This window comes from Garra rufa, chromosome 8, assembly GCF_049309525.1.
Source record: "Garra rufa chromosome 8, GarRuf1.0, whole genome shotgun sequence".
Lineage (NCBI taxonomy): Eukaryota > Metazoa > Chordata > Actinopteri > Cypriniformes > Cyprinidae > Garra > Garra rufa.
The window spans coordinates 16127370-16153030 of record NC_133368.1 but is presented as its reverse complement, the minus strand read 5'-3'; the positions used below and the strand labels follow the sequence as shown (position 1 = coordinate 16153030).

At 35.3% G+C, this 25661-nt stretch overlaps 3 protein-coding genes across 3 annotated transcripts; 2 read left to right on the top strand and 1 right to left on the bottom strand.

Annotated features, from left to right (window-relative positions):
- Positions 1-213: 213 nt before the first annotated feature.
- sp9 (sp9 transcription factor) lies at positions 214-2728 on the top strand. The gene is made up of 2 exons (XM_073846118.1): positions 214-315; positions 911-2728. Exons 1-2 carry the CDS (start codon positions 295-297, stop codon positions 2207-2209), a joined length of 1320 nt encoding a protein of 439 aa, XP_073702219.1. The 5' UTR covers positions 214-294; the 3' UTR covers positions 2210-2728.
- Positions 2729-6423: 3695 nt separating this feature from the next.
- Positions 6424-15588, bottom strand: cirsr (corepressor of RBPJ and splicing regulator). Its single transcript, XM_073845894.1, has 10 exons — positions 15431-15588; positions 15088-15182; positions 14907-14980; positions 14651-14664; positions 14230-14282; positions 13092-13140; positions 12858-12975; positions 10346-10452; positions 9972-10057; positions 6424-7750 (listed from the first exon to the last, which is right to left on the bottom strand). Exons 1-10 carry the CDS (start codon positions 15500-15502, stop codon positions 7120-7122), a joined length of 1299 nt encoding a protein of 432 aa, XP_073701995.1. The 5' UTR covers positions 15503-15588; the 3' UTR covers positions 6424-7119.
- Positions 15589-18210: 2622 nt separating this feature from the next.
- scrn3 (secernin 3) lies at positions 18211-25218 on the top strand. The gene is made up of 8 exons (XM_073845738.1): positions 18211-18347; positions 18744-18900; positions 19053-19234; positions 20153-20352; positions 20441-20653; positions 21080-21242; positions 23055-23235; positions 23449-25218. Exons 2-8 carry the CDS (start codon positions 18745-18747, stop codon positions 23608-23610), a joined length of 1257 nt encoding a protein of 418 aa, XP_073701839.1. The 5' UTR covers positions 18211-18347; position 18744; the 3' UTR covers positions 23611-25218.
- The last annotated feature ends 443 nt before the right edge of the window (positions 25219-25661 follow it).

Here is a 25661-nt window from a genome sequence, read left to right as displayed (position 1 = left end):
TATAAAAACGATGAAAAATAGCTGATGGCTTATTGCTTGACAGTGGGATCAGTACCCCAGTCATTGATTGACGTGCAGCTTTAGTATTTCTGTCATGGTCGCGTCGCTTATTGGTCGGACGTGGCGCGTCGAGCGCTCAGATTGGCTGAGTATTGCAGCCAGCTGTACTTCAAAGCACGCGCTCACTATACAACTCGAGTAGAGAGAGTAAAGCTTCAGCGCACTGTCCCTCAGTCACACTGGAACACTGAGTCATTGTTCTCTTCAACTAGCTGTCTAGGAAAGGCCCTGGATATGGCTACGTCTATACTTGGGGTAAGTAAGCACTTATTTATTTTAATTCGAAGTTTTTTCGTTCTTTTGGTTTTATTAATGGTGTTGACATTTCAGTGCTGCTTGCTTGCTCGCCTTCAAACTTTTAAATGGCTTTTATTTACATTCTTAAAAAATAATAGTGGCACAAGAGAACCTTTTCAACTTTTTACAAAGACATTTCAATTCTGTGTTGTTTTAGAAAATCAGCTTTTACTAGTACTGCTGCTTTAAATGAATGCGCTGATCTGAAGAAGCTATTATGAAACTTCAGCGAAACGATTCGTTCTGGAAAATACTAATACTAATAAATAAAACACTGAATTCATAGTTGTGAATTGTTTATTATTTGGGTATTAAAAATAACAATACAATGGAATGTAAACGTTATATTCTGCAAGGACTGACAACTCAAAAACAGTTTTGAAAACTAGCAAGAAAAAAATCCACAAGTGAAGCAACTCATTTTTTAAAGCTTGACTCTGTGTTTTGGTTTTATTCGGGCGATTGGTTTAGACTTGTTGGATGCTTTGATTTCCAAAACACCCCAACTATGTTTTACAGTCTAGTAAAGAGCATAAACTTCTCATCCAAACAGGAAGAGCCGCGGTTTGGAACTACCCCTTTAGCGATGCTGGCTGCAACCTGCAACAAAATTGGCAACACCAGTCCCCTCACGACTCTCCCCGACTCCAGTGCGTTTTCCAAAGGCGGATTTCATCCGTGGAAGAGATCCTCGTCGAGCTGCAACTTGGGCTCCAGCCTGCCCGGATTCACCGTGGCCACTAGCCGAAGCACCTCCGGACTAACGACCACCACCGGCACGGGAAACAGCGCTTTCTGCCTGGCCTCGACCTCGCCAACCTCCTCCGCGTTCTCCGCCGAGTACAGCAGCTTGTTCTCCAACACGGCGAGTGTTTCCTCGCAGGAGTCAGGACAGTCCGCCTTCATTTCCAAAGTTCACTCGTCGGCAGAGACTTTATATCCGCGGGTCGGCATGGCGCACCCGTACGAGTCGTGGTACAAGTCCGGCTTTCACTCCACCATCTCGGGCGAGGTAGCCAACGGCGCGTCCACGTGGTGGGACGTGCACACGAACCCGGGCTCGTGGCTCGAGGTGCAAAACCCGGCGGGCACTTTGCAAAGTTCGCTGCACTCCGGAACCCCGCAAGCCATCCACTCGCAGCTCAGCGGCTACAACCCGGACTTCTCCAGCCTCACGCACTCCGCGTTCAGCTCCACCGGCATCAGCCCCACTGCGTCCCACCTCCTGTCAACCAGCCAGCACCTGTTGACGCAGGAGGGCTTCAAAACTGTGATCCCCACTTACACGGACGCGTCGGCCACAAACGCCATGATCTCCGGCGCCAGCTCGGGCATCGGGACCTCGTCCAGGTCCTCCAGGAGGTACTCCGGACGGGCCACGTGCGACTGCCCGAACTGCCAGGAGGCGGAGCGGCTCGGGCCCGCGGGCGCCAGCCTGCGGAGGAAAGGACTCCATAGCTGTCACATCCCGGGCTGCGGTAAGGTCTACGGGAAAACGTCTCACCTCAAAGCGCACCTGAGGTGGCACACCGGCGAGAGGCCCTTTGTGTGCAACTGGCTTTTTTGCGGCAAACGGTTCACCAGGTCAGACGAGCTCCAGAGGCACCTGCGCACTCACACGGGCGAGAAGCGGTTTGCTTGCCCGGTGTGCAACAAGCGCTTCATGAGGAGCGACCACTTGAGCAAACACATCAAAACACACACCGCTGGAGGTGGAGGCAAAAAGGGCAGCGACAGTGACACCGACACCAGCAACCTGGAGACCCCCAGGTCTGAGTCGCCCGAACTGATTTTAGAGGGCGTAAACCCACGGGTCACGGTCAAAGACCAGTCTCCACACCACGAGTCCTGAGTCCTGAGAATGACCTCAAAAAGCATTTTCCTCCTAGGTGAATCAAGAAAAGGAAACGGGTCTGGAGTATGTGACAAACTCTGACAGTGCATTGGAAAGAGCACACTGAGTGCAACACTGGCTATTTCTGCCGCGCACAGACGAACGCCTCAGCTTTCAGGACGATAAAGTCTCGTCAAGGCTCAGTGTTTTTAACAGTGGACACTCGGTGCGGAGTCGGTGCGCGAAAGACGGAACTAAATAACCACGGCTGCCGGCTGAGCTAATTGTGTACATATATCCACAAAAATAACATGTTATTTTTCCCTGTAAATGTTACTTATGATTGTTTTGTGGTGGATCCTGAAATTCAGGGATTTTTCTTTCCTTTCGACGCACTTTGTGGATGTCAGTATGTATGTTACACAGCTATTTAAAATTCATTTAACCTTTCCTTTACCTTGCTAAAAATATATAAATGTTTAATTGTATAAAGTCACGCTTATAAGGCTTTCATTTTGTAATTAAAGGGATTTAAAATCGAAAGCTTGGGTTGTCTGATGCTAATGTTTTCATCCAAATCCAACAGAGGCTCTGCTAGTCTCAGTTGTAATCGTTCAAAGCCCGCGCGTAATTATTACGCGTATTTATTTACATTTTGGGGTGGAAAAAAATGAAACGCTGCAGACTAAACATCGATAATGTTGCGCTGATGTAGACTCGTTTTTTCCCCACTGGGATAAATCAATAGTTAATGCCCCGGAAAGGCATTTTTGTCCAAATGAAAATCTTGTTAAATAGTATTAATTATGACTTGGAGCACATCGCAGCCCCATGTGTCTTGTATTGGCGATTAGGGATTCGTGTCTTATCAAATATCTAATTACTCTCCGAGACATCATTTGTTCAGCAGCTCTTTATCGCACATTTTCCGAGGGGATTCAGTGACAAAGGGCCTCTGAATATTTATTTGAATTGCTCAAATTAACTGCTTAAATTTGCATGTCAAACGGAAAATGTCCATCCAAGAGAGGGCTGAAGGCATAAAGCATCGTTTAGCTTTTATAAAACGCTACACTTGATTTGGTGTTATGGGAACAGTTTTTTTTTCCTCCTCTCTTTCTTTCTTGCCTTTTCTGGATGCCACTTTTGAAAGGGGAAATGGGGAGAGGCCTTATGCAAATGTTGAATTTAAAATGCTCTCGCAGTCAAATGGTCTCTGGCTGTTATTTGAATATCAGTGGCCCTGTACTGAAAAGGTTCAAGGATGCTCTCTGACTTCTTTGTGTTTATCCAGTGCAGCGTCCGATCCCACAGAAAACCCGGCGGAATAATTACAGCCCGAGCCCTGCCTGGGAACTCGTTAGGGCTGCGCGTCTGCTCCAAACGCTTTCTGTGCTACGAGGTAAATTGACCAGAAGGCAATAGACTAAAATTATTTTCATTTCCTTTTGTGTGCTGCTGGTGGCCGGTGCCGAACAGGCAGTAGCCTATTCAGGAAAAAAACACACAAATAGAAAACGCTCCATTATCATTTAATGACCTCGTGAAAAACTGATAACATTTCGCAAATAACGAATAAAAAATATTTAAGGTTAATAAATCTTCCAGCTGCAAAATGTAGCAAGGTTTTAAATAAAACAAAATGCAATTTCCGTTTTACACCAATTTAGGCAAGTGTTTTCTCCAAATAGCAGGTGTACTCGGTCTTTTAAAAGTTAATGTAGGATGCAACGATTTTATGGCACACAATTCAAAATTTGTGTTACGGAAATGAGCGCTATTTGGGCGTGAAGGCATTCACGAGCACGCTTTACAATTATATGGTTCTATTAAGATTTACAAACGGGAGCTTTTACATGGACAAGATCTAAGTGCTTTTCAAGCTTTTGGAGGGGAATGATGCGCATGGGGTGGCGGACAGTAGCGCTGTCACTCACGGCCTTTTGTTCGCGTTTTTCTGGAATGCCCTCTGACTGAGCGCGAGGCAGAAGTCAGCTTTGTTTGCGCGCGGTAATAAAAGAGAGATCAAAGACGAGCGCCGCTCCGGCCGCGGCGCGGGAAACTCAGCCGTGAAGCTGCTGTGAGTTTCCCGCGCAGCCGGAGCGGCGCTGCTCTTTCATCTCCCCTTCAGTCAGAAAATGCCCATCAAGCGGCAGATCATGTTTACAAATTTAATTCTTATTATTATTAATAACAAATCATCCGATTCACAACAGCGAATGGGAGACGATAATGTTTCACTGCCACATTCAGCCATTCAGTGTTTGTGTTCATATAATATCCAAAATAATTTGAATTGCAATTAAATTTTTTCAAAGTACTTCAGCGCCACCCTTGGGTTGGGTTTATTCCTAAATATTGAATATTCCTAAATACTGATGAAGTGAGAGTTTGTTAATATGGTTATGTGCTTGAATTTCAGGCAGTAAAAAGTTGTTTATTTATGTGTATAATCATACGCTCTGAATGCAAAACTGACACATTTCGTGATGTGTATATTTTTGTTGCCGCTTTTCTAATGTATTTTTGAATTTTGAGCGCCGCCACTTTGAACACAAGTGTATTTTATATTAAGTTATATTAATATATTCATAGAGTTCAGTTCCGTTGCCTACGAGAAACTTCAAAATGCAGTTAAACATAATTATAAAGTCACCCTGGATTTAAATCAAGATAGAAATAATTATTAACAAACTACCAAAATAAAACGGCAAATTTAGTTTAAAACTACAAATGTGACCCTGTACCACAAAACCAGTCATAAAGGTCAATTTTTCGATGTATGGTTTGTTAGGATAGGACAATATTGGGCCGAGATACAACTATTTGAAAACCTGTAATCTGAGGGTGCAAAAAAATCTAAATACTGAGAAAATCGCCTTTAAAGTTGTCTAAATGAAGTAATTAGCAATGCATATTACTAATCAAAAATTAAGTCTTGATATATTTACGGTAGAAAATTGATAAAATATCTTCATGGAACATGATCTTTACGTAATATCCCCTAATGATTTTTGGCATAAAAGAAAAATGGATAATTTTGATCCATACAATGTATTGTTGGCTATTGCTACAAATGTGACCCTGGACTACAAAATCAGTCATAAGGTTAAATTTGACAAAACTGAGATGTATACATCATATGAAAGCTCAATAAATAAGCTTTCTGTTGATATATGGTTTGTTAGGATATGACAATATTTGGCCAAGATACATCTATTTGAAAATCTAGAATCTGAGGGTGCAAAAAAATCTAAATAGGCTACTGAGAAAATCACCTTTAAAGTTCTCCAAATTAAGTTCTTAACAATGCATACTACTAATCAAAAAATACATTTTGATATATTTATAGTAGGAATTTCACAAAAAACTTCATGGAACATGATCTTTACTTAATTTCCTAATGATTTTTGGCATAAAAGAAAAATCTATAATTTTGACCCATACTATGTATTTTTGGCTATTGCTACAAATATACCCCAGCGACTTAAGACTGGTTTCGTGGTCCAGGGTCACATTTATTTATTGTAGAAAATTTTCAAAATATCTTCATGAAACATGATCATTACTTAATATCCTAATGATTTTTGGCATTAAAAAAAACACTAATTTTGACCTATATAATGTATTTTTTCCTATTGCTACAAATATACCTGTTCTTCTTAAAACTGGTTTTGTAGTCCAGGGTTACAAATTTCATTTAAACAACCATTTTCCATCTTCTTTGAGATAAGAGTAAGGTTGGAAGTTAAATGAGGTTGAAGAGTAACTGACATCAAGTTTTGTGCCACATTCAGAGTATATTTACACAGTACAGTTATGCGTAAGGTAGGGCTGCACGATGTTGTGAGGCGCGTTTAGTCAGGTACTTTGATTAATAGTAAATCTCCATCACGTGCGTTCAGCTGGAGCAGCAATTAATACACAGAGACGTAAATCACTGACAAGCTACGCCAAATCGCGCTCAAAATCGAATGTGATGGAGATTTACTACTAATCAAAGTACCGGCTTCATTGACTAAACGCGCCTCACAACATCGTGCGATTAATCGTGCAGCCCTAGTGTAAGGTATAAACAGATTTAAGAAAAGAAAGAAGCTAAAAAACAAAATAAATCATTTCAGTTATTATGTGTGGAATACGCTCTTTTAAAAAGACTCAAACATTACATTTGGAAAGTGTCAAAACCATAAAGAAAAGAGAACGTGTTGAACCAGGACTACAGCAAAGAATGAGTCAAACATCATTTAATTCTGTTCTAATACAGGTTGAGTTTTTACATTCTCAGAGCGCCCTCTTCTGGACAAATTCCCAGAGTTGCCTGTAAATGGAAGCATGAATGGGAAAGCCACCCAAACAAATAATTTTCCCAGAAAGTGTCAACATTTATCACCATCAACCCTCATGTCAGTCCAAACCCTTATGACTTCAGTAACGGAAATTAAAATATATATATATATATATATATACATCTGAACTTTAAAAGTTAATTGTTGTACAATACCAGATATGCTAAGATGATTCCAAGTATTCTGAATCTAACTTTCTGTGACAGACAGCCCACCCTTAAAACTTTTAGTCACAGAAAACCTTCTTTCAAGCTATCAGTACTAAATATTATCAAGTGTCACTGGTTCTTAGGCTGAATTTACATGAATAACGACTTTTGGTTTGTTTGTCACACCAAAGTTCTTGCATGACTCCAGAAGATGTGGAATATAAGACAAGAACTATACCCGAGGTGCTGCTTTGTCATTTTGAAGCTTGACAGAGTCTTCACTAAGTTTTATTATTAAAAAAGAGGAACCAGAGTATAAGAAAAACTGGCTTGGAATGACATGAGGGCGAGTAAATCATAAAAGAGGTTTGATTTGAATTATTCCTTTAATCTGAGATGAGAAAAAAACATCCAAACCATCCGCTTCCAGCTATTTCCCTCTGCTGTGTTCTCTCCTCCTCTCTGCATCTCTGCTATCACTTCTGCTGCGTTTTTCTCTGCCCCTCCCTCGTTCCCGACTGACACTCCTCTTTTTGACGTTTCTTTCTCTTTCCTGACTTCTGCTTCTCTTGCCCTTGTCACGTTCTCCACTCCTGTCTCTCCCTCTCTCTCTGCTGGCGCTCCTGTATCTTTCCTTACCTCTCTGTCGCTGAGGGCTCCTGCTTTGTTCTCTCCTCCTCTCCCTACTCCTACTACTGTGTCTATCTTTAGCTCTCTCTTTGTCATCCCTCCATCTCTCTCTGCTGTTCTTGTGGTCTGGTGACCTCTGAACTCTGTGCTCATTGTGTTTTGAATGTGCGTGTTTGGAGTCCAGACTGTGGGAGCGTTCTTTCTCCTGGTGTCCCTCAGAGCTGCTGTCACTTCTCTTCCTCTTCTTCTTGGCTTTCTTTCCGGAGTGTTTCTCATCCTCAGAGTCGCCGCTGCTGTCACTGCTGTCTGATGAGCTGCTGGATGAACTCTCATTCTTGGCTTGTTTCTTTTTCTGCTTCTTTTTGCTCTTCTTTTTCTCTTTTTTGCTTTTCTTCTTCTTCTCCTTTTTCTTTTCAAGACGGTCAAGTTTTCTAAAGAAAAAAGGCAGCAGATTAATTAGTCATTGTTACAGTATATTGTGGACATTCTGGTTTTGTGTGCATTTTACATTTTGCAATTAAATTGTTTTTAGATACACAAGAGTTTAAAAGTTTGAACAAGTTTGTTATTATTATTATGAAACACATTAACATTTTATTTAGCAAGGATGCATCAAATTTATAGACATTTATAATGTTACAAAAGATTTCTATTGCACATAAATGTTCTTTTGAACTTTATATTCATGAAAGAATCCTGAAATAAAACATAAATGTGTCATGGTTTCCACAAAAAGATTAAGTTCACCTGTTTTTAACATTGATAATAATCATAAATGTTTCTTGAGCAGCAAATCAGGATTATTAGAATGCTTTGATCACAGGAATAAATTACATTTAAAATATGTTCAAAGAGAAAATAGTTATTTCAAATTAAAATAAATAAGTTTTAAAAAAATAAGTACATATTTTTTATATTCTCATATATACACACACACACACACACGCATTTTTTATTTTGTCTCTATATATTATATTATACATCACAAATTACAATATTTATTATCTTTCTCATTAAATAAAGAGACATCTTTCAAAAATATTTTTATAACCTTTATTTTAAACACCAAACATTTAAATGGTAGTATATAGTGTGTATATGAGATAAGTAAATAATAAGTAAATAATATTTATTATGATTAACAATAATAATAATAATAATGGGATTATTATAAAATTTATAATAATAATAAAAAATAATAACAGAATTATTATACAATAAATAATAATAATAATAAAGATAATTTTGTACATTATATTCAAAGAATCCTAAAATAATATATTCAAATAGAAATCATTCATTTTAAATTAAAATAAATAGAACTAATAAAATAATAAGATTAATAACAAATATTAATCTTTTTATTGTTTATTAATAAGATTAATAAAAATAAAAGTTTACAATATTTACAGTACTTCTGACTAAATAAATACAGCACTGGTGAGAATAAGAGACATCTTTCAAAAATTTTTCTCAAACCTTTATTTTAAACACCAAACATTTAAATGGTGGTATATAGTGTGTATATGAGATCAATGCATTTTTAAAATTAAATTAAATTAAATTAAATTCAATTTAATTATTGCAACAAAAATAGAAGGCTTATGCCACTATTTAAGTTAATTAATAATTACTGAGCACTGAAACTAGTTTATAAGGAATAAATACAGATATTCTACTTTTTAATTCTCCAAATAAGTAAATAATAATAATTATTATTATGATTAATAATAATAATAATAATAATAATAATAAGATTATTATACAATTTATAATACAAAATTTATTTTCAATTTTTTTTAATTTTATATTATTATTATTATTATTAAGATCATTTTGTACATTATATTCAAAGAATCCTAAAATAATATATTCAAATAGAAATCAGTTATTTCAAATGAAAATAAATAAGATTAATAAAAATAATAAAAATATTCATCTTTTTAATGTTTATTAATAAGATTAATGAAAAAAGTATACAATATTTACAGTACTTCTGACTAAATAAATACAGCACTGGTGAGAATAAGAGACATCTTTTGCACAAAAAAAAAAAAAAAAAAAAAAAAAGAGTAAAAATCTTTCTATTAAACCCCAAACATTTAAAAGGTAGTATATAGTAAATGTATGACAATAAAAGTGACTTGATTGGATATTTATAACCAATGTATAATTTGGGACTTCAAATTATTTTATTTTATTATTGTTTTATTTTATGGGTGGAAGAGGCTAATGCCCATTTATGTTAAAATGCTACTTGCTTGCACTGAAACTACTTTATTTGTATTTTTTTTTTAAATTCTGTATATTCTACTTTTCAATCTCACAATTAATCAATCAATTAATAATAACAACAACAATAGGGTAACACTAACTTTAATTTCACTCTTTTTTTGCCATATAATCCTTTTAAGGTCCAGTTACTAGCATATTGGCTGTTAATGACTACTTATGAAGCACATATTATTGTTTTATCTGCATGACCGTATTTTAGATCCCTTTAATCCACCATACCTAAACATAACAACTACCTTACTAACTATTAATAAGCAGCAAATTAAGAGTTTGAGGCAAAAGTCATAGTAAATAGTGAGAACTAGCCCCAAATTAATTTATATCGACTGTGTACGTGTAATAAATAACGAATCATACCTAAGCAGTTTTTGCTTTTGTTTGGTAGTCAGAGACTTCAGAAACTCCACCTCAGGGTCGTCCTCTTCCTCACTGGCCACAAGCTCCTAAAAGGCAAACACACACAATCACTAGGTCCACTCGCTGACCATACATATACAAGAGGCCAATCAGAAAGGCACTTTTGTGTAGAAGCACAGTGTGAAATCCAGCATGTCTCAGCTCTCTTGCAATTGTAGTTGTTGGTCTCATCAGTTGTAGTCTAACCCTTCAACTGAAGGGAATCGCTCGTGAGCCGCCTGTTCAATAATTGGACATTTTTCTGCAATCACACGCTGAGCTCCAGACATGGATATCATGGGTCATATTTGGGCAGGGACCGACCGGGAGATTACCTGTGCTGGATCACTCATGGTGGTGTCCCTCCCAAGGACACATTTCTTCAGCGCGAACCCACTGTTTCGCATCTCTGCCATTAACTCGGAGGGGTGCATTGACGGACCTGTTAGGACAAATCACTCTTTCAGAACAAATAATGTGTGATCATGCCCCCCCTCTGAGAGGCGTACACTAGCGGCTTTGTTAACACAAAGACACGCCAAATCAACTCCCTTGTCTCCCAGCTGGGTAAGGCGTACAGTATTATTCTGCTGAAGCAGAGGTTTCAACCAATCAAAACACCAAATAATAACATTTCTCCACCAACACAAGAGTAGCATCCATCTCCGCTCTGCTGCAACATACACATTACCGTACTGACACACAGCTCTCAGGAAACACGGCTGCCACATTGATTTACTTGAATAATGGAAACACAACAACACAAACTGAGAGGAAAGTATCCAAGTACACCACAATACCTCTATCATCTCAAAGTTAAAGAGACACTCTACCCAAAAAGCTGAAACGTCATGTTGTTCAAAAACTATTTTGAGCAAAATCAGTGGTTTGTCAAATTCTGTCCAAATCAGTGGCGTTTGGCTTCTAATTATGAAAAATATCTTCCCTTGTGCTCTGCATAACAAAGAAAGAGGATGAGTAAATGTCTTTTTTTTTTTTTTTTGGGTGAAGCATTAATGTAATGATGATTTTATTTTGGAATCATGGTGTTATTTTAGTATTATTGACTATTATAATTTGAATTTTATTTTATATATATATGATCGATGTACATTTTGGGCCTTATTTCAATTTTTTTTCAATTCAATTAAAATTGTATTTTATTTTATTAAACAGCTACTTACTTGCACTGAAACTAGTTTATGAAGAATAAACTAGTTTACAAAGAATAAATACAGATGCTTTGCAATCTCAAAAATGTTGAACCTCAAAATATATAAATTGTTATTATTAAAAATAATATTAACATTAATAAACATTAGATAATAAATTAATAAACAACAACAAAACAACAATAATAATAGGATTATTATAAAATAATAATTATAATAAAAATAGGATAATTTGGAACATTATATTCATCAAAGAATCCTAAAAAAAGAAAAAAAAAAAGTAAAATATCAGTTTCCACAAAATATTGGCACCACAGGCTGTTTCCAACATTCATAATAATTAGAAATGTTTCTTCTAATTATTAAATTCTATACATTAGAATGATTTCTGAAGATTTATGTATAATTTGAATTTGATTTCATTTAAATAATAATAATAATCTCTTTAATTGTAGTTAATTTTTAAATGTTCAATTTGTTTAATTAGTATATATATATAGATTTTGATAGCCAAAAATCCATTGTATGGGTCAAAATTATCATTTTTTCTTTTATGGCAAAAATCATTAAGACACTAAGTAAAGATCATGTTCCATGAAGATATTTAGTAAATTTCCTACCGTAAATATATTAAAACTTAATTTTCGATTAGTAATATGCATTGCTAACAACTTTTAAGCTGATTTTCTCAACACTTTGATTATTTTACCCTTAGATTCAAGATTTTCAAATAGTTGTATCTCGGTCAAATATTGTCCCATCTTAATATACATCAATGGAAAAAATACTAAAAAAAAATTTAATTTGAAAGAATTTACTTTTATGACTACTTTTGTGGTGCAGTGTCCCATTTTATTTGTTTTAGTATATTAAGCTTTATTTTAGTACTTCTGAATGAAAAAGACAAATATTGTCTTGGAAACTAAATGAAATAAAATAGAAAAATGCCACTAGAAAATGCCTTCTGAACTCTCTGAAGCCTAACAAACAAAATAATGGTCAGAAAAATCTAATTTTATGACATTTAACATTTTACACATTTACAATTTACACAAATTCTTTTTATGCTAAAAGTTTTAAAACATTGTTATTATTTGTTTTAGTTTATTAAGATTTATTTTAGTACTTCAAGGTAAACTAAATAAATCTGACAAACACTGCCTTGAAAACTAGCTGAAATAAAATAAGTTAAACTTTTTTTTTAATATATTTTATTGTCAGTTGCTGCTTATTTAATTTGACATTTTTTAATGGTTGTAGTTTTAGTTAACTATAATAACCCTGTCTGGAATTGGATGTATATATTTGGGTAATAAAACTAAACATAGTTTTTGTATGAAATATTCCATCAAATGTTTTATTCTTCAAAATAAATGAATTTACTATCAAAAAAAAAAAAATGTAGGGAATGTGTGCTCCTCTGGTCAAACAGTGCCCTCATGACATCCCTTGCCATCAGTGCTATTAGTCACATGGTATTTGCAACTCTGGTGATTGGCTTTAAAACACTTGTATTCAGAACCTAATATGAATGGGAATGTTTTGTCCTGGTTTTGCAGAATTTCAAGGTGTATTTTTAGACATTGTCGCCATCTACAGGTCTGAAAGTGTATCAGCTCTAATATAAGTAGAGCACTAATGATATGACTAAATGATAGAGGGAAGAACAGTTTACCTGCTTCATCACTGGCCATAGAGCTGGCGTTGATCCCTGATAGGCCAAAGAGCGGACACTCACGATCCGTGTTCACATGACCCCATTTATGACACTTAATGCAGCGCACGTTCCGCACCTAAAACAATGAAAGTACAAGAAAACATGCACAATGCTCACTTCATTTAGACATTTGTGGATAAGTAATAATTGTTAAGCATCCATGAAGGTGTAAAGCACAGAATGAAACATCACCTGAATGCCAAAAGGCTGATCCCGAATATTCATGTCATCCTTCGCATACCTAAGATTGAAAATAACAGTAAGAAATGCATAAAAGTGCAAATTTGAAAACGTACACTACCAGTCAAAAGTTTTTGAATAGTAGGATTTTAAAGCTAAATTTTCAGCATCATTACTCAAGTCTTCAGTGTCACATGATCCTTCAGAAATCATTCTAATATGCTGATTTGCTGCTCAAGAAACATTTATTATTATTATTATCATCAATATTTAAAACAGTTGAGTACATTTTATCAGGATTCTTTGATGCAAAATAAAGAAAAAGGATGAGAAAATTTTGGGTGGTGTATCCATGTAATGGTGATTTTATTCTGGAATCATTTTAGTATTATTGACTATTAGAATTTGTGTTTATATTTTGAATTTTACTTTATTTAGTTAATTTCGAAATTTTAAATGTTCAAATTTGTTATGCTTTTTTGTGACTTTTTTATTTTTTAATTAGTATATACTGATTTTATTTTATAATTGTTTTTATTACTCATTTTATATTATTATTAACATCAATATTTAAACCAGTTGAGTTTCTTTCAGGATTCTTTGATGAATAGAAAGATCCAAAGATCAGTATTCATATGAAGGAAACACTTTTGTAATAATATACTCTATACCATTCAAAAGGTGGTCAGTATTTATTTATTCATTTATTTATTTTTGGTGGGGGAAAGAATAATAAAAATATAAATTTTATTCAGCAAGGATGCTTTAAAATGATCAAAGGTGACGTAAAGACATTTATAATGTAGATTTCTATTTTATATAAATGCTGTTCTTCTGAACTTTCTATTCATCAAAGAAACCTGAAAAAAGACTGTAATAACAATAAATGTTTTTGAGCAGCAAATCAGAATACTAGAATGATTTCTGAAAGATCATGTGACACTGAAGACTGGTTTAAAAAAAATCAGCTTTGAAATCACAGGAATAAATTACATTTTAAAATATATTAAAATAGAAAACAGCTATTTTAAACAGTAAAAATATTTCTAAATTTTGGATCAAATAAACGCAGGCTTTGTGAGCAGAAGAGACTTCTTTAAAAAAAAAAACATTAAAAACCTTACTGTTCAAAAACGTCTTGTGAACTTACTTTTCACGGGGAGCTACTTTCTGCCACTCAAACTTGTACTCAGATTCTCCATCCTAAGGAAAAAAATATGGTCATTTTAGTTGAGGCAATGAGTTGTAACTATAATCCTTCTTAACTCTGTAAATCCTAACACATGAAATAATATTCAAAAAAACAATCTAATTTCACGAAACATTTTGTAATATACACATCTAGACAAAATTCTAAGTGAAGATTTCACAGTAAGGCAACATGCGTATGATGACCTGGAAGGGATGTATTTCCTTTCAGTCTATTTTTGATCATGTTGATGATATAGATGACTTAAAAATGTGTGTATAAAATAAAATACAGCAGGCTTTACAGGGTTTAACACACTTGAAAAGTTTCATACTCATATTTTAACTTTAACATAATGGTTTAACTTTAACTTAAACATTACCTCTTTAGTCTCCTCTGGAGGAAGTTGGTGATGATGCAAAGAAAAGAAAAAAAGAAGGTAAATACGACTTTAGTTTGACTTCCCTTTTGAAAGTTTATTCATTTTAATGGATCAAAATTCTTTTATGTCTTTATGTTTAGTCATGATTTGGAAGCAAAAGATCAGTTAGCATCAGTTACATTACTTTAATGACTTATTCCACAGATTTCCTTTGGCCTACAACAAGAAAAATAGTGGTAAAACGCATATGTATAACCTTTAGATGCTCCTGGAGGTGCTTCATACATAAAATTAAGGCCATTCTTCACACGATCATCTCCCATCAGCAGTCTGGAATATAATACAAAAGACAAAGTTATAAGTTATTTATTTCCAATTCCAAAAGCATATTATATTTAATGAACTATTGTCTTTCCACTGTGTCCAGCTCCCCTAACCTGTTGTTGTAAGTGTCCTGCTCCTTCACATAAGCCTGCATCAGTTCCTCCTGCTTCTTCTTGTCGAAGGTTAACTTTTGCTCTGCGATCCATACCTGACAATCAAAGTTTAAGAGTTTAGCAGTTCGTCTCTCAACATACAAATAAACAACGACTGTCTTCGTCTGAAAACATCTGACTCTTTCTAAATGATTAACTGATCAAACTGATAAACTTTATATCATTACAACCATATAATGTGTTTGTGACCAAATATATTTGCGTATCCAATTAGAAAAACATATAAAGAACTAATGTTTGCATCATAGCAACAGTAGCTTGCTAGCTAAAAGCTCTCGTTTACCTTCTTTATGTTGGATTTTGATGCAGGATGAAAATCTTTCTTGCACATGAAATTAGCAAAAGACTTCCCCATGTTTAAACACCAGCGTAAGGATCAAAATGGTATTAAAAAGTGTTAGCGTTTCCGCCGAGAAAACATCAAAACACCAACAGCGGCGCTGCTTTATGACGCAGCGACGGTAGCGACGAAAAACAACATATCCGGTGTGTTACGGGCGGGTCGCAACCACTGATCTATATATATCATTATATAGATCAGTGGTCGCAACCAACTTTTACGGTTTAACTGGTTACCGTGTTGTAGTGAAACTGGATTGAATGATTCTGAAAAAACAAAACAAAATGGTCTCTTTGCAATTAGAACTGGACAACCTTTATATTAAGAAAGCCAAAGGTGCATATATATACGTTCTAGGGCTAATGGATGGATGGAAGAGGGTGAAAAGAGTACTTCTTACTTCTCCCGATCTCGTAACTCAATTCTTTCACTAATGATAAATGATATTGAATGTCCAGAGCCTACTCTAATAGGTAAAACAATATAACAGTTTTACAGTGACCTGTACTCTTCCAACTTCTCCCCAATAGAGTGTATTCGTTGATAAAATAATACATTTTATTCCCTACATTGACAATGATTGGAAATATTGGTGTGATTCTGTTTTGCACATTGAAGAACTTGACTCAGCGGTTCAAAACTTAAAATTAAACAAATCTCCGGGCCCTGACGGCCTCACAGTATGGCAAGCCGTTCAGGAAAAAATTAATGTGTATTGTGTGAATATGGATTGGTTCACTGGTTGAATGTATGGTTTACTTGAGCTAACCAATGTATCTAAACCATAATATACCTGAAGAAAACAATACTTACAAACCAATGTATCCTTGAGGAAACCAATTTATCTCAACCAATACATAGTTGAGGAAACCAATGCATTATTGAGAAGCCCAATGATTACTTGAACGAACCAACGTATACAGGAGCAAACCCATGTGCAAGTGATCAGACCGATGTATCTAAACCAACACATGTCTGGTTATACCAATGTATTATGAACAAATGCGTTTGTGATTAAGCCATACATTCAACCAGTGAACCAATCCATATTCACACAATACACATGAATTTTTTTCCTGAACGGCTTGCCATATCACAGCTAATTTTTACAAATTCTTTTGTAATGATATTAGATTATTATTTAATGCTTTTGTTGAATCCACTGAAGATGGGTCTTTAGGCCCCACTATGAATCAGGGTTTGATTACATTAATCCCTAAACCAGATAAAGACATGAGATATATGGATAATTTTCGGCCAATCACAGCAATGAACGCACTGAGCTACCGAGCTGCTTTAATTCAGCCGCGGATTTTTGGATTCAAGTCAGAATTGTATTCTCTGCGTGATATGCAGCTGGCTGAATCAAAGAAATGTGCCTGTGGCAACTTGTGACCTGTGTTACTGTTATGAAAACGAATATTATAGTAAAAGTATATTACAATTTATGGTTTATGATGATAAAGTACATTTCATGGAGTCCCAGATAACTGTAAATGTGTCTACTGTGGTTTCATTAGAAAACGCTATCGTTAAACTATATTTACTATGGTAAAAACATGATACATTTTCTTCAGAGACAATTAATATAAAACTTGACCTTATTTCTACGTTGTTTTTCTAGTATAAATACATTGGGAACATGTGACTTGATTTTTTGATTGTAGTGAATGAAATGTAAATTCTAATTGAAACACTACTTATAAATGTTACTTTGTAAACGTGTTAAATTGTGATTTCGATAGCTGTTTTTTTTTTTCAAGTAAACAGTATATAAAATATAGCCTTTTCTGTAGACAACAAGCTGCATTTAAATGCTTGGGTAAATGTACCCATTAAGCCCATGTACCCTTTAAGCCCACTTTCAGGTTTAAAGTCAAATAAAAAAAGGGAAAAACATATTTTATGCAAATTATGATTTTAACCAATTCAGTGATTTGTTAATTCCCTGACTTTTTTTTTATTGTATACAAATCACATTTGGCAATGTTGAGTTAACCCCACTTATGTAAAAAATCACTAAATTCACTTTTTTTAAAGATAGGCTTAAATAGTACAGTGCCACAAAACGCATGCAAACTACAGTCAACACAAGCTTCTCTTGAATGAAAAAAAAAAAACAAAAAAAACATTTTTTAAAGTGGGCACAATGAAAATTACTATGACGCTTAGTCCACAAATATATTTAAGCTTCATGCATGTCTTTGTAAAGATATCTTTTTAAAGGAAAACATTGTCTTTTTTCACTATTACTCACTGTGGTACCAATTAGGCCCAACTTATGTTTTTTAATGAGAAATCCCTCTAATTACAAACTTAGATAAATTTTCGGAGTGTGCTTTTACCTTACAAACCTTTTACCTTACCTTGCGTACTACTTTAATTTACAAATATATTTAGATATTTAGGCCTACAAATTACACATTGTGTAGCACCATTATATAATGGGTGTCTGTTAATATTTGATCATACAAAAATGAAATAGCTAAAAAGCTTGACATAATATTAATATTATGTTGATTATTTTATATTTTTATAACGCAGTGTTTGCGACAGCGAAATCAAATAGCCAATTAGAAATGCTACTGCACAGCCACGTGACTGATGCGCCGTTTCCCCGCCCACTTTATCCGCTGATTAGACACACATATGGATCGACTGGACTCATGCGTCAGATAGTTGTGCGGATTGTTTGTCTAGTTATGAATCAGATAGCCGTGCATGCGGATTTGTGTCAAAGTCGGCAGGCGGTTTTGTTTATGGAGAAAGGAAAAGGAAAGTAAACAGATGTTTAATCTCATTGAACAGAACAGTGATTCTCTTCGTACCTGGCATTTGTACATACGCTGAGCTGGACAAGGTAAATCAAATTATTTAAGCCATAGCCATGCGAGTGTAAACAATTACTGCTATCTTAAAAGCTAACATATTAATAGTAATGAAGGTTTCATGCAAGGAAAGGCCTGTAAATTACTAAGAGTTCATTCAATTTGATAATGTGGTATATTTTGTGTAGAAAAACATATTCTAATTTCCTATTACTTAAAGGTCAAGGTTTTTTTAATGAATTAGTGACACACACACACACACACACACACACACACACACACACATATATATATATATATATATATATATATATATATATATATATATATATATATATTAGCACATTAGCACTTGATTCTATTGGTCAAATAAACTAAATAATATACACGGAATGTTACTGCTTATACATTTATATATTTCTTTTCAGGATGGACCCAACCTCCTGTGACACATTTGTAGCCTTGCCCCCATCTACAGAGGGTCAGCGCATAGTCTTTGGAAAGAACTCGGACAGACCCTGCGATGAAGTTCAAGAGGTGGTCTACTTCCCTGCCAAAGACCATGAACTAGACGAAAAAGTTGAGGTATCTTAAAAAGCTCTGATACAGTTATATTTTCTTCGACAGGCTTTAAATGAGTCTTGTACACTTGATTATTGTTCAAGTCTGATTTTCAAAAATAAAAGCACCCTTGTCCGTGTTGGATTGTTAAATTATTCTCTTTGTCATGTGATCAGTGCACATATATAGAGATAGAGCAGGTGGCTCACACGTATGCAGTGGTTCTGAGTCGTCCCGCCTGGCTGTGGGGGGCAGAGATGGGGGCAAACGAGCATCAGGTGTGCATCGGGAATGAGGCGGTCTGGGGGAAAGAGAGTGTGGATGGTAAAGAGGCTCTCCTGGGCATGGATCTCGTCAGGTATTCCAAGAAACAGTTTTTCAATTACATTTGAAGTCAAAAGTGTACTTACACCTTGCAGAATCTGCAAAATGTTAATGATTTTAGTTGTTCATGAGTCCCTTGTTTGTCCTGAACATTTAAACTGCTTGCTGTGCTTCAGAAAAATCCTTCAGGTCCAACAACCTTTGGTTTTTCTGCATTTTGTGTGTTTGAACCCTTTCCAACAATGACTGTATGATTTTGAGATCCATCTTTCCACACTGAGGACAACTGAGGGACTCATATGCAACTATTACAGAAGGTTCAAATGCTCACTGATGCTCCAGAAGGAAATTATGCATTAAGAGCCAGGGGATGAAAACTTTCTGAATTTGAAGATCAGGATAAATTTAACTTGTTTTGTCTTCTGGGGCACATGTAAGTATCTTTTGTTGCTTCTGAAGGCCAGTACTAAATGAAAAAAAAAAAGATATTTAGGCAAAATAAGAAAATTGTACACATCTTCATTCTGTTCAAAAGTTTTCACCCCTGACTCTTAATGCATTGTGTTTCCTTCTGGAGCATCAGTGAGTGTTTGAACCTTCTGTAATAGTTGCATATGAGTCCCTCAGTTGTCCTCAGTGTGAAAAGATGGATCTCAAAATCATACAGTCATTGTTGGAAAGGGTTCAAATGCACAAAAATGCAGAAAAACCAAAGGTTGTTGGAACTGAAGGATTTTTCTGAAGAACAGCAGGCAGTTTAAATGTTCAGGACAAACAAGGGACTCATGAACAACTATCAAGTCCTAAAAAGTTTGATCAAATTTAATGAATTTGAACATTTCTAAATAAATATTGTTTTTAATATTTCAGAAATTGTAAATCTCATAAATTGTATTTTTGGTTGATCTTTAATTTCAAATGTAATGGTTTGACGCTGGTTGTCTGTGTTTAGGCTGGCTCTGGAGAGGGCCGACACCGCTGAACGGGCTGTAGACGTGATAACAGATCTGCTGGAGAAATACGGCCAGGGAGGGAACTGTATGGAGGATGAGTGTGGATTCACCTACCATAACAGCTTCCTCATATCAGACCGCACAGAGGCCTGGGTGCTGGAGACTGCTGGGAAATACTGGGCAGCAGAGAAAGTGGAGGGTAAATGCTGAGTCATGTAACATTACAGCTTGAAACTGAAATCAGTTAAAGTGTCTAAAAGGTCTGATGTGGTTTCTCTCTCTTAAAGCCGGCTTTCGGAACATCTCCAATGAGTACTCTATTACTACTAAGATCGATAAGGAACATCCAGAGTTGAGGACGTATGCACAGGAGCAGCACTGGTGGAATGGAAAGGCTCAGTTCAACTTTGCTAAGATTTACGCCTACTCAAATACAGCCCGAATCGAGGCGGCAGAGGGACGGTGCAGTGAGGGACGCAAACTTCTGAAGAAACACGAAGGTGACTGTCAGTTTGGTGGTAGAAAATGATCAGCAAAATGCTGTGCTAAGTGCTAAAATTCCTTCAGTCTGGATAAAGCATTTTCGTTTGATTACTTGTAACATGATGTAATTGTTACTTTCGTTTGGCTTCGTTTAGAAATAAATCATTTAGTATTAATTGGATTTTGTTTCATTTTGGACAAAGAATCTGCATAGGGAAGTTTAAAATTAAGAGAATTGATCGTTTTGAATTTGCTAAAGGGCCATACATCCATTTGTGATATTTAGAGTTTTAATGACTGTACTATTTTATTTTAATTTAATAAAGAACACATAGATTTATCCAAACTTTTGACTGCTACAGTACATCACTGTAAATTGCTATTTAGTTTTATAGAATTCTAGATTGTTAGTCAGGTTGCTCTGTCATTATACTGTTTCACAGGACACATCAAAGCAGAGACAATGATGGATATTTTGAGGAATAAGGAAAGTGGAATCAACATGGAGGGAATGTTCATGACCACAGGAAGTATGGTGTCTGTAGTCCCGAAAGATCAAAATTTCCCTGGTGTCCACTTCTTCACTGGTACTCCTGACCCTGACAGGTACAGTACACTGGAGTCACTGATATTCAAAGACCTATAGCAGTGTTTTGTGCTGTATAGATATGTCAGATAACTGCAGATTAGGCATGATTTTTAAGATAAATTGTTATTTCCTAATATAATTAAAACATATATATATATATATATATATATATATATATCTATTATCTCATAAAAGTGAGTACACCCCTCACATTTCAGCAACCATTTTAGTATATCTTCTCAAGGGTCAATACTATAGAAATGAAACTAGTCAACATACAGGCATTATCATCAAAATATCTGGAAACAAAAGTAAGTACACCCTAAGTGATAACAGCATTATGTTGTTTAACCATGTCCTATTCATCATGTTTATGCTTTGTCTGTTTGACAGGACCATACAAAGTTGTGTATCTTGTATTAGAGCAGTTCAAATGAGGTGCTTTAAGTACAATTCTCTCATACTGACCACTGGATGTTCAACATGGCATCTCATGGCAAAGAACTAATTTGAGAATTAGAATTGTTGCTCTCCACAAAGATGGCCAAGGCTATTAGAGGTTCAGTAACACCCTGAAACAGAGTTACACTACAGTGGTCAGGGTCATACAGAGGTTTTCCAAGATGGGTTGCATTCAGAACAGGCCTTGCAAGGGTCGATCAACGAATGAGTGCTGCCAGTATTGTTTTAAAGATTGCAGAAGTAGAAGGTCAGCTTGTCAGTGCTCAGACCATACGCTGCACACTGCAACAAGTCAGTTTGCATAGGCGTCGTCCCAGAAGGAAGCCACATCTGAAGCTGGTTCACAAGAAAGCCTGCAAACAGTTTGCTGAAGACAACCTGTCCAAGAGCATGGATTACTGGAACCATGTCCTGTGGTCTGATGAGACTAAGATAAACTTGTTTGGCTCAGATGGTGTCCAGCATGTGTGGCGATGCCCTGGTGAGGAGGACCAAGAAAATTTTGTCCTGCCTACAGTCAAGCATGGTGGTGGTAGCATCATAGTCTGGGGCTGCATGAGTGCTGCTGGTACTGGCGAGCTGCAGTTCATTGAGGGAAACATGGATTCCACCTGTGGGGCATCCTCAGGCGTGAGGTGGAGAAGCACCATGTGTCTAATGTCCAGCAGCTCCATGAGGAGTGGAAGAGGATCCCAGCATCAATCTGTGCAGCTCTGGTCAATTCCATGCCCAGGATGATTAAAGCAGTGCCAGATAACAATGGTGCTAACACTATATATTGACACTTTGGACAAGTTCACTTAGGGTGTACTCACTCTTGTTGCCAGCTATTTTGACAATAATAGTTGTAAGTTAACTTATTTTCAGAGGACAGTAAATCTATACTGCTATTCAAGCTGCACATTGATTACTCTAAAATATATCAAAGTTTAATTTCTATAGTATTGTCCCTTGAGAAGATATACTAAAATGGTTCCTTAAATGTGAGGGGTGTACTCACTTTTGTTACATACTGTGTATATATTATTATATTGTTTCATGTTAATTAATGTAAAAAAAAAAAAACATGATTTTTAAGATAAATTGTCAGTGGTTTCCTATTATGATTTTTATTCATACTTATTAGTTAGTAGGTTTGTATATTATTACTAATCCTAGTGGTGTTTGCTTTGGCAAACGTCACTGTTAATATTGCTTTAAATTTAAATGTATTTGCTATTTTTGCCTGGTGGAAAATGCAACATTCAATTATAAATTCAAAATCAAATGTACAAATCAAATTATTAATGAATTCATCAAGCTATCAAATTCACGCAAATGTAAACTGTAACTGTTTGTAACTATATGTCTTGTTCTTTTGTTCACAGGTCTGTGTTCAAGCCGTTTATTTTTGTATTAGACATAAAGCAGCTGAAGCATACGTGTTCTCCGTGTTTTGGAGAGGAGGATCCTGTGAAGAAGAAGCCCCGTTTCCAGAGCAAACCAAACCGCAAACACCCTTTGTTTCTGAAACACGAGGTGGTCGCCGCCATCATCGACAACACCGGGGTGAGCATGTGGCTAAAATATCTCACCGCAAAGTGTTTTATTAGTTAAATAGTAATCTTAAAGGTACAGTAGCCAAAACTGTTTGGTTTGGAGAGATGGTAGGAAATTTTCATAAAAACACAATACAGTAAAGTGCAGGAAATTATTAATTATTTCAAATAATGCTAAATATTTATAATCTCATATAACGAGGCATACTCTTTGTTTGTTCAGGAGAGAGGACAGAAGATCGTAGAGGAAATGAGAGCTCTGGAGCAGCAGAAGTTGGTAGAGATGGAGAAATATCTAACTGAGGGGATCGAAGATGCAACACTGCTGGTTCATCTCTTCACAGACACCGTAGATGAGGAGTTTCGTATTTACAGCAACGCCTGAGACAGTTTAAAATAAAGAGTAGCTAAAAATATTTATAAATAATTCGATTATTGGGTGTTTCTTCAACTATGGGTACTTTAGAACCTAAAACAGACTTTGTGACTTGTTTCATTAAATTTCAGATTGATTGGAATGGAGGCATAATATCAAAATTTATATCAAAATTCTTCACTGATACTGAACTATATATAACAAAAGTCCCTTTTTTCTGATATAAGCATAGTTTAATATCTAATTATGATTGTGAAGATTCAGTCTGGTAACACATTACAATAAGCTCCCATTACACTCCTAAAAATGAAGGTGCTTCATAATGCCATAGAAGAACCTTTTTGTCTAAATGGTTCCATAAAGAACCTTTCACATCTGAAGAACCTTTCTGTTTCACAAAGGGTTCCTTGTGGCAAACAGGTTCTTCAGATTATAAAAAAGTAAGAAAGAGATGGTTCTTTAAAGAACCTTTGACTGAATGGTTCTTTGTGGAACCAGAAATGCTTCTTCTATGGCATCGCTTGAAGAACATTTTGAAGCACTTTTACTTTTAAGAGTGTAGTTAACTTTAGTTAATGCATTAGTTAAATAACTAGTTAAAACATTTACTAACAATGAGCTGTACATTTGTTACAGTATTTCTGAACCTTTGTTCACTTTAGTTAAAGAAAGTACAACTGTTCATTGTCAGTTCATGTTAGTCAATATTGATTTCAATGTGTTAGTAAATGTTTAAATTAAACTAAAATAGATTTTTTCATTGTTAATTTGTTAACTAAAGGAACCTTAATGTAAAGTGTGACCTTAAATTGACCATTCATAAGAGTCATTTTTTCCCAAGCCTTCCATTGATGTATTTGTTAGGATAGAATATCAAAATATCGAGAAAATCACCTTTAAAGTTGTCCAAATTCTTAGCAATACATATTACTAATCAAAAATTAAGTTTTAAGATATTTATGGTAGGAAATTTACTAAATAGCTTCATGGAACATGATCTTTACGTAATATCTTAATGATTTTTGGCATAAAGGAAAAATGTATAATTCTGACCCATACAATGTATTTTTGGCTATTGTTACAACAATACCCGTGTTACTAAAATCTATACATAACATATAGACAAAAAAGTTCCCAAAGTTGAATTAACACCCTTATACTGTTGCTGAGAGCTAGTGGGAGACATCCTTTGCACAATTATTCAGGCACTTCCTGTATGTTTGGATATGATTTGAAATGATTGTACAGAAGACAGTAAAACACTAACTTAATAGTAATACATTAACTTTTAATGATTTAGTCACATGGTTCTACTGCCATGTTACATAAGTTAAAATAGTGGTATGTTTTTACCATTTTAGAGTTTATGTCAAAGATCCCAAATGTCTTGTTATATTCATGTGTCATTGAATCCAGTGCCAATTCCCGTAGTTTTAATTAGTCTTTATGATGCACAGATATTCTATGCACTCAACAGTAATTAATTACACAAGTATTCACTTTAAACAATGTTTTATTGTCTGAACATTAAGTTTTCAGGACCTACTAACTCAACGCTCTTTTAAAAGACATTCAGAAAAGGATCAACCCTCAATAAAGTCCACATCACAAACACAATGAGCAAGTCTTTATTATTGTTTTATGGAATTATGGTTTGAGTGATTAACTCAATATTGCCGTCATCAAGACACAAACTAAAAGTCTGGCCCCCAAGTGGCTGTGAGAGGAAACACAACTACTTCCTAACAATCAGTTACAGTGAAGATACTACTACAGAAATTACAAAAATATAGGATGTGAGTTATCACTTGCTCTATTACAAGATTTTTATGTCTCTTACTTTTAGTCTTAGAAGAGAATGTTTGTCAATTATGTCAATTACTTCAAGCCAGTCAGACACTTGATCTGATTTCTTAGCCATTCTGATACTTGTTCTGAACAGAAACTGAACTGAACCTCTTTTGTATTCATTACTGCTACCAGATGATTGGCTGATTCAAAATTTGCATTAACAGGTGTACCTAATACAGTGGTCACTGAGTTTGTGGTCATTTTTTTTT

Coding starts and splice junctions, on each gene's coding strand:
- sp9 (XM_073846118.1), top strand. CDS start 295: ATGGCTACGTCTATACTTGGG. Junction 316..910: donor TGGCTACGTCTATACTTGGG/GTAAGTAAGCAC, acceptor TCATCCAAACAG/GAAGAGCCGCGGTTTGGAAC.
- scrn3 (XM_073845738.1), top strand. CDS start 18,745: ATGGACCCAACCTCCTGTGACACATTTGTAGCCTTGCCCCCATCTACA. Junction 18,901..19,052: donor AACTAGACGAAAAAGTTGAG/GTATCTTAAAAA, acceptor TCATGTGATCAG/TGCACATATATAGAGATAGA. Junction 20,353..20,440: donor GGCAGCAGAGAAAGTGGAGG/GTAAATGCTGAG, acceptor TCTCTCTTAAAG/CCGGCTTTCGGAACATCTCC.
- cirsr (XM_073845894.1), bottom strand. CDS start 15,502: ATGGGGAAGTCTTTTGCTAATTTCATGTGCAAGAAAGATTTTCATCCT. Junction 14,981..15,087: donor CAGGACACTTACAACAACAG/GTTAGGGGAGCT, acceptor ATTATATTCCAG/ACTGCTGATGGGAGATGATC. Junction 13,141..14,229: donor AAAGTAGCTCCCCGTGAAAA/GTAAGTTCACAA, acceptor TTTCAATCTTAG/GTATGCGAAGGATGACATGA.